This window comes from Mandrillus leucophaeus, unplaced genomic scaffold (genome assembly GCF_000951045.1).
Source record: "Mandrillus leucophaeus isolate KB7577 unplaced genomic scaffold, Mleu.le_1.0 Scaffold258, whole genome shotgun sequence".
Classification (NCBI taxonomy): Eukaryota; Metazoa; Chordata; class Mammalia; order Primates; family Cercopithecidae; genus Mandrillus; species Mandrillus leucophaeus.
This window is the reverse complement of record NW_012102676.1, coordinates 4,905,947-4,914,795: the sequence shown is the minus strand read 5'-3', so window position 1 is coordinate 4,914,795 and position 8,849 is coordinate 4,905,947. Positions and strand designations below refer to the sequence as shown.

The window sequence follows — 8,849 nt, the reverse complement described above, 5'->3', positions numbered from 1 at the left end:
GAAGGAAAGGTTGTATTAAATCATCACCTCCACAGAGTACCTTCCAATTGTCATGAGAGCTTTGTGTAACACATGAGAAAATAGGCTTCACTTGCACCAGCATGATTTCCATAGAGACATGAAGAACCCGACCACTGTTATTCTTCTAGGGGCAGAGAACTGAACCTCTGTCTCATTCTGTCTCTGAGGAAGCCACAGTGATAAAGAGATTGAGATTAAAGCAAGAACAGAAAATGTCTTTGTAACTGAAAGGATACATATGTTATCTAAAGTAATATCTTGGGACCACATGGCTATCACAGCTACCACAATATGTGAATTTGTTAGAGTTTCATAAATATTTATGCTATTCCTTTCCCAGACACTCAGAAAATACTTGGGAGTTGCAAAGATCCATGCCTAGGTTTGTTTGGCAGTAAAATAAAACCTTGACGTGAATTCCTGCAGTCTTTTCTTTTAGCGTAGTCTGTTTTCTCAAATACCCAGAAGCTGGTGGGAGAAGAAACTTGAATTCCAAGGTTTTAATCATTAGATCATTTTAGATAGAAACTCAGAACCTCTATTTTTGAGCACCAATTTGTAGATGTTGGAGATTTGTTTTAAATAATCTCTGGAGCTCACTGACCTGTCTAGAAGAAGAATGGATAAGGCATAAGGATTGAGCAAAATTTACTTTTGAAAATTTTACTTTTTTCTTTGACAATGTCTAATCCTGCCCTTTGGGAAGGATAAAGCTCTGTAAAAGCACAGGGCCACCTCCTGTTTTCTGAACCCTTTCTATGGATGGGGATGAATCTATGTATTCCACTTATCAGAGTAGGTTTACCCTCATGGATTACATTTGAGGTCCCACATCTGAGTGGTTGACATACTGTGTCAATATAGCTAGCCTAAGTGTCCCTGTATTAGCACTGGCTTGTTTAATAAGTTATCAGCTGGTGGAAGGACCTAGGAGACTGTATATATAAGCTGAGAGAGAGGCATCAGTGATATAGGGATCTGTGCCAACTGTTCATTCAGCCTACTTTTGTCTTTCGCATTTTCTCTTGCCCTAAAACATATTGCATCCATTATGGGATAGATGATTGCTGTGACCATTCGGTCTTATGACTTGGTAGGTCTAATAGCACTTCAGCTCAAGCTGCACAACTCTGGATTTATACTTACTTGACATGCCTTTCTCACTAAGCTTAATAATTTCTAGGTTTCATTTAATGACTTTCACTTTAACATTTAGATGACATTGTAGGGTGGTTAATTGGCTTAGTTTCAATATTGTTGTGTCTCAGGGACTAAGGAGGCCAGAAGAGGAAGAGAGAGAGGGAAATGACCTGTCGGTGGAGCAGTCAGAACACACACAACATTTATCAATTAAGTTTACTGTCTTATGTGGACGTGCTCATGCTGCCCTAAAACAATTACAATAGTAACATCAAAGATCACTGATCACAGACCATCATAACAGACATAATAATAATAAACCAGTTTAAAATACTGTACAGATCATTAAAATTTGACCTAGGACACAAAATGAGAGCATGCTGTTGGAAAAATGGTGCAGATAGACTTGCTTGAGGCAGGTTAGCCACAAAATTTTAACACAATGGAAATGCAATATCTATGAAGCACAATACATTGCAGAACGATAAAATGAGTTATGTCTGTATATAGAAAGAGAATTAATTTGATTGTGTTTATCTTAAATTCTGTGACCTTAATGGACTCACTTCTTAATTTTAGGAGGTTTCCAAAATAGATTTGTTTGGATTTCTATGTAGACAGTCATGTCTGTTGTAAGTAGGGACTGTTCTATTTTTTCCATCCTGATCTGTATGTCCTTTAATTATTTTCTTGTCTTATTGCACAGTGTACAACTTCCAGCACTGTTTTGCATAAGGGTGATAAAAGTAGATATAGTTCCTTTATTCTTGATTTAGAGAGAAACCATTCAGTTTTTCACCACTAAATATGATGTTATTATAGCTATGTCCTACATAACACTTTGGTCACTGATGGACTGCATATATGAGAGTGGTCCCACAAGACTATAATGGGGGTGAAAAAAATCATATTGCCAACTGATGTCTTGGCCATGATAATGTTGTAGCACAATGCATTACTTACATGTTTGTGGGATTGCTGCTGTAAACAATCCTACTGTACTCCCAGTGTGGTATAAAAGCAAACAACTATGCATTTTACATGCATTTACTACATTTTACTAAAATTTTTGTCATTATTTTATTTTATTTTATTTTGGAATGGAGTCTTGCTCTGTTGCCCAGGCTGGAGTGCAGTGGTGCAATCTCAGCTCACTGCAACCTCTGCCTCCTGGGTTCAAGTGATTCTTGTGTCTCAGCCTCACAAGTAGCTGAAATTACAGGTGTGCGGCACCATGCTTGGCCAATTTTTTATGTTTTTGGCAGAGATGGGGTTTCACCATTTTGGTCAGGCTTTTCTTGAACTCCTGACTGCAAATGATCTGCCTACCTCAGCCTTCTAAAGTACTGAGATTGAAGGTGTGAGCCACTGTGCCTGGCCTTTGTCATTATTTTAGAGTGTGCTCCTTTTACTTATAAAAATGTTAACTCCTAAACAGTCTCAGGCAAGTCCATCAAGAGGTGTTCCAGAAGAAAGCATTGCTATCATAGGAGATGACATCTTCATGCATGCTCTTACCCGTGAAGACCTTTCAATGGGAAAAGACACGGAGGTAGAAGACTGATATCAATGATCTTGATACTAGGTAGACTTAGGCTGTTGTGTGTATTTGGGTCTTAGTTTTTAATAACAAATTTTAAAAGTAAATAATAAAAATAAAAAATTTCACAAGTAGAAAAGTGCTTGTAGAACAAAGATACACAAAAAGATAATCTTTTGTACAGCTTCATAATATTTGTGTTTTAAGTTGTGTTATTACAAAGTAGAATCAAATTATTATTAAAAATTAAAGTTTATAAAGTAAAAGTTATAGTAAGCTACAGTTAATTTATTGTTGAAGAAAGAAAAATGTTTTAATGAATTCAGTGTAGCCTAAGTGTACAGTGTTTATAAAGTCTACAGTATCATACAGTAATGTCCTAGGCCTTCATAGTCACTCACCACTCACTCACTCACTCACTCACCCAGGCAACTTCCAGTCCTGTAAGCTCCATTTATGGTAAGTGCCCTATACAGGTGTACCATTTACAAAATCTTTTATGTTATATTTTTTTACGTGCATTTTATGTATTTAGATATGCTTAGATACATAAATACCATAGTTGGTGAGTGTTACCAAACTGTTACCATAAATGTAACACTTACTGTGTTATAGTAGCCTACAGTATTCAGTACAGTAATATGCTGTACAGGTTTGTCACCTAAGAGGGATGAGCTATTCCATATAACCTAGGTGTATAGTGGCTGCTATATATACCATCTAGATCTGTGTAAGTACACTCTAGGACATTCGCACAATGGCAAATCACTTGACAGAACATTTCTCAGAATGTATCCACATCATTAAACAACACATGACTGTCTAATGTTAGCTTTTTGTAGATGCTTTTTCTCAAGTCGATAATGTTTCCTCTATTCCTGCTTTATAGAGAGCTTTTATCATGAATGGATATCGAAATGTGTTAAATGTGTATTATGCATCAACTGATATAATGTAACTTTCCTTCTTTTGTTTGTAAACGTGGTGGATTATTTTGATTGACTTTGTGAGATTTAATCAGGCTTGTTTTTCTGGAAACAATCCCCCGCTGGACATGGGTAAATTTTGAAAAATATACTGTAGAAGTCCATTTGTTAAGTTATACATATCTTTATATATATATGTATATATGTGTGTGTGTGTATATATATATGCACACTCTCCTGGTTTTAGTATCAGTGTAATAATAGCTTCAAAAAAAATAAATTGGGAAATGTTCTTTTTCTGTTTTCTGGAAAAGATAGTGTAGAATTGGTGTTAACTTTTTTTAAAACATGTTAGAATTCTCCAGTGAAACCATCTAAACCTAGATATTTCTTTTTTGGTAGTTTTAAAATTATGAATTCTATTTTCTTAATGGTTATAGAGTTATTCACATGATCTATTCCTGCGTGGTGAGTGGAGTTAGTTTGTGTTGCAGCAGGAACACTGCATTTTGTCCATTTTGTCTAAGTTGTCTAATTTATGTGTGTGGAGTGGTTTGAAATATTCCTTGATTGTCCTTTGTAATGTGTGATGTCTGTAGTGATATCGCCTGTTTCATTACGATATTTAAAATTTGTGTCTTTTCCTTTTAATTTCTGCTTGAGTCTGCTAAATTTTATTAATCTTTTAACAGAGCTATCTCTTTGTTTCATTGAGAAAAACTATTGTTTTTCTCTTTTAAATGTGTTTTCTGTTCTTATCTTCATTAATCCCCACCCTCTACTTGCTTTCAGTTTATTCTGCTCTTCTTTTTCTAGGTTCCTGAGGTGGAAATCTATTGCTCACTTGAGACTTTTCCTCTTTACTAATGCATGCATTTATTGCTATAAGTTTCCTTCTCAGTACTTTCATATGTCACAGTTTCATGTTTATCCAGTTCAACATATTTTTTAAATTTTTCCTTGAGACCCCTTCTTTGACCAATAGATTATTTAGAAGTGTGTTTTTAAATTTCCAAGTGTTTGGGAATTTTCATATCTTTCTTATGCTCATTTCCAATTGGATTCCCTACAATGATTTCTGGTTTTCACCTGCTCTGGTTGATTACTGTCTCTTTTAAATTTGCTGTGGTGAGTTTTAGGGCCTAGGATAGCTCTATCTTGCCATGTGTTTTGTCAGCATTCGAAAAAATACGTGTATTCTGCCGTTCTGTGGAATATTCTGTAAATGCCAAATCGATTCTTTTGGTTAATGGCATTTTGAGTTGTTTTATATTCTTGCTGATTTTTTCCCTCTTTTTAAAAATATGAAATGCTTCACAAAATTTTGTGTAATCTACATGCAGGAGCCGTGTTAATCTTGTCTGCATCATTCTAATTTTAGAAAGTGCTGCCAAAGCCAACACTCCTTGCTGATTTTCTGTCTAGTTCTATCAATTATTGAAAAAGGCATGAGGAAATTTCTAACTATAATTGTGGATTCATCTATATCTCCTTTCAGTTCGGGCAGTTTTCTTTTTTTAAAAAAAAATCAAAAAAAATTATTTAATTAAGCATAAAGTTACTTTCACATTTATCTACAACCACAGTGAATGCAGTTCTTGGCATGCAGACACAGCTTTTAGAATTTAAAGCCTCCCCACCTGCGAGATTACATATATAAAACTTCCACTATTGTTTCTATAGTAGTGGATTAGTTCCCGAGATTAAAAGTTATACGATCTAGAATATACTAAAATGGAAATGATTTACTCATAGATTTGTGTTTAAATCATCTTTATTTACAAAATACTATCCTAAGAACTATAATTCCATTAAACTTCAATTTCAGAAAAGTGTAATCATGTAAGTAACAGCAGTTACTTAAACTGAAAATGAGATCAGTCTAAATTACTTTTGAAGAGAGCAAAAATATTGTCAGGTTTCTTGCTGTGGTTCTGGATGTTCAGTAGCAGGCTTCTTTGAAGACAGAATCAACCTGAAGGGAACTCGCTTCTACCTTCAGAATGTGGGGTTGGGGTAAAATCCAGGTCTTGGGTGAAGGTAAGGAGGAAAACCCCTCGGTGGATAGATGTTTCTCATTGCAAATGGAGCACGTGGTGGACCTGGGAAATCCTTTGGTGGATAGTAACCTCGAGAACCTCCGAACATGGTTCCTGGAGGAGGTTGGGGGAAAGGAGGTCCTCTTCTCATGAATGGGCCCCTTGTATTCACTGGAAACAATGGACCTCTGATTGGAGCTAGAGGTGGAGGAACAAAGCTGGTACCAGTTGCTTCATTTTCAGCAGCGAGAGATGACTCAGGCATATTTAAATTACCAGGATCATCTTTGGCATCATTTCTACTGGATTCCATTTCTGAAGGCATTGACCCATCCATTTTATCCAAAGAAGGCACATTAACACTTCTGAGTTCTGCTGGCCCAGACAGTCTATCAGAATTAGAATACAATCTGCCTTTCCTTTGTGGAGGAGGAGCTGAATCAGGATATGATTGTCCTGGTGGAGGAAACATCATCCTACGGTCCTGTTCCCACGGAGATGACAGGGACCCAGTGTCAGAAGGAGCCCTTTGAGGATCCGTTAATGTATCACAGCTTGGTTCTCCTCTTTCATTGGTAATCTGATGGTCCAGAGGATTCCCTGGGCCTCTTGAGCCTCTTCCTCCTCCCCGGGGAAGCACAGGTGAGAGTCTGAGTGGACCCTCCAACAAAGTTTGAGGAGAGAGAAAAGCTCTCGTTTCAGATGAAGGCCGACCCAATGGTGAGGGACCATATGGGGAATGCTCTTTGCCAAATGCTGTTTTTGAAACATCAGGTGCACAAGGATCTTTTTCTAAAAGTTCAAATGTAAACTCTTTTTCAGTTAATTTTTGTCTGTTGTGAGCATTTTCTTTCCTTAAATCACTGAGGTTTCTTTCAGCAGTCTGAGCTGCCAACCAATTGTCATGTCCTTTTTTCTCGTAGGAAACAACCTGCCTTTGATAAAAATTAATAGTTCTCTCCAATTCTTCTTCAAGATCTTTGGCTAGCTTTCTATAAGTCTCCAGTCCTTCAGTGGTATGGCTGATCTTTTTTTCCACTTTAGAAAGTTTCTCTTCTTCCTCTATCCGATAATTTTCCTCTACTGTCAATTTCCTGTGGAGTTTCATTTCATTTTCTTGATATAATTCAGTCATTACTTTAAGTTTCTGTTGAAGCTTCTGATTCTCACCTTCAAAATACATGTTTTCTGACTGCAAAGATGCGTGTTGAGTCTGAAGATTTTTAATATGCTCTATAAGCTCTTCCTTTGTTTTGTCAACTTCAGATAACTGAATAATAATGTGGTTTCTTTCTCCTTCTGAGGTTTTTAAAGAAACATTTAACTTAGCAGCATTAATCAGTTTCTTCAAAGCTCCTTTTGGAGGATCATCTAAGTAAGCACCATTTTCCAATTCGCCGTTCACTTCTAATTCCAAATCATCATCATCTGTTATGTCCTCTCCAAGCACAGCAGCCGGATCTTTCATCTTTAGCAAGCATCCAGTCAGAGTCTTGATGTGATTTTCTTTATCATTTAGAACTTGTTCTGCGTGTACTTTGGAGTCTTCAAATGTTATTTTCTGTTTATTAAGTTCACTCACTTGTTCTTTCCACACTTCAGCTTCTTTCAAAAGCTGCTTCTGGCTTTCCTGAAGTTGAGAATTTTCATTCAAAGCATCTTTTATTGCTATCTCCTGTCGTTCTTCATTCATGTTAAATATCTTGCAGATGATTTTGGCTTCAGCTATTTGTGATTTGAGGGATTTTGACTCATATTCTAGAGACCATATCCTTTTTGAAATATCTGCCATCAATTCATCTTGTTGAGAATGTTTAGATTTCTCTTCTTTGAACTCTTTCTCTAGACAGAGGATTTCATCCTCAAGTTCAGAATTGGACCTGTTCAGCCTTTCACAGGCTGCCTCCAAACTTCGTACTTCTGCTGCCGCCTTCTCAAAGCTGGCATCCTCTAAAGATGACTCTACTTCATAGCCTTCATATTCTTTTTGAATAAGGCTAAATTTTTCAAGCAGTTTACATTTTTCTTCAGTTAGTCCAGAAAGCGTTGCAGCAAGTTTCGTTTCTCTTCCCACATAAAGCCGACTCCTAACTGATCTAAAACTTCTCCACAAAAAAAGGAGAACAGCAAAAAAATCCAACAACAGCTGCACATACCACCAAGTCCCATGGAAAACCATAAGAATTCGAATCTGGTCTCCTACTTTCAGGCAGTGCTGCCACAAGGCTGCGTAGCCCCTCCAGGACCAGCCCCAAATAGGGCTGAGGGGTAGCACCTGGCTCCTTCATAGAGCCAAGGCTGCTCTGGGGTCACCGCAGTAACACTGGCCACAACAAGCGGTGGAGAACACGCAGCCTTGGTTCTGGAACCCGAATCGGCACGCGGCAACCAAGCGGAGCAGACCACTGCGGAGCCAGCTGCAGGGGGAATTGGGGAATGCGGGCACTCCACAGGCCTCACAGCCCCATGCTGCCCCTCCCCACCCCCTCAGCCCCTTGTTACACTTTACATCCTGAGACAGCGCAGGTCAGAGCCCCACCCTCCTTGGTTCTGGCAGTTTTCACATCACATATTTTGAAGTTCTGTTGTTTGGTGAATACACTTTTAAAATTCCTGTCTTCTTCATGGATTAAACCTTTGATCATTATATAATCTCTCTGTTTCTGGTAATTTTCTTTGCTTTAGCTGATATACATACAGGCACTCTTGCTTTCCTTGCATTAATGTTTGTGTAAAATATCTTTTTTCATCCTTTTAATTTGGCCTGCCCTATATTGGTAAGTTTCAAGTGAGTTTCTTATACACAGCATACAAGAAACATATAAGAAAGGGTCATACTTTTAAATACCCTCTTCTATTATCTGTCTCTTGGTAGACCGTTCGTAATTCACCTGATTATGGATATTTTAGTGCATAAGCCTGATATTTTTTGTTTTCTGTATCAATTCTTGTTTCTCTGCTTGTTTTTCATGACTTCCTGTGGGTTGTTTGAATATTTGTGTTAGAATTCCATTTTGTTATTCATAGTATTTATAGTGTATCTTCTTTTTTATAGTTTTTTTGGTTGCATTTTATAGCTTAGTATATATTCCTTTATATATACACTATCACACTAAATTGGTGTCATCTGTATTCCAGTTTGAGTGAAGTATAACAACCTTCTGTCATATTATATCTCTTTAC

The 8,849-nt window shown here is 37.2% G+C and overlaps 1 protein-coding gene across 1 annotated transcript; it reads right to left on the bottom strand.

Moving 5' to 3' along the window:
* Window positions 1-5,382: 5,382 nt before the first annotated feature.
* LOC105542417 (cTAGE family member 5-like) lies at window positions 5,383-8,482 on the bottom strand. The gene is given in 4 exon segments (XM_011983971.1): window positions 5,383-5,600; window positions 5,603-5,643; window positions 5,645-7,800; window positions 7,802-8,482. Coding segments are annotated over 4 exon segments (2,409 nt in total). The 5' UTR covers window positions 7,955-8,482; the 3' UTR covers window positions 5,383-5,541.
* Between the last annotated feature and the right edge of the window lie 367 nt (window positions 8,483-8,849).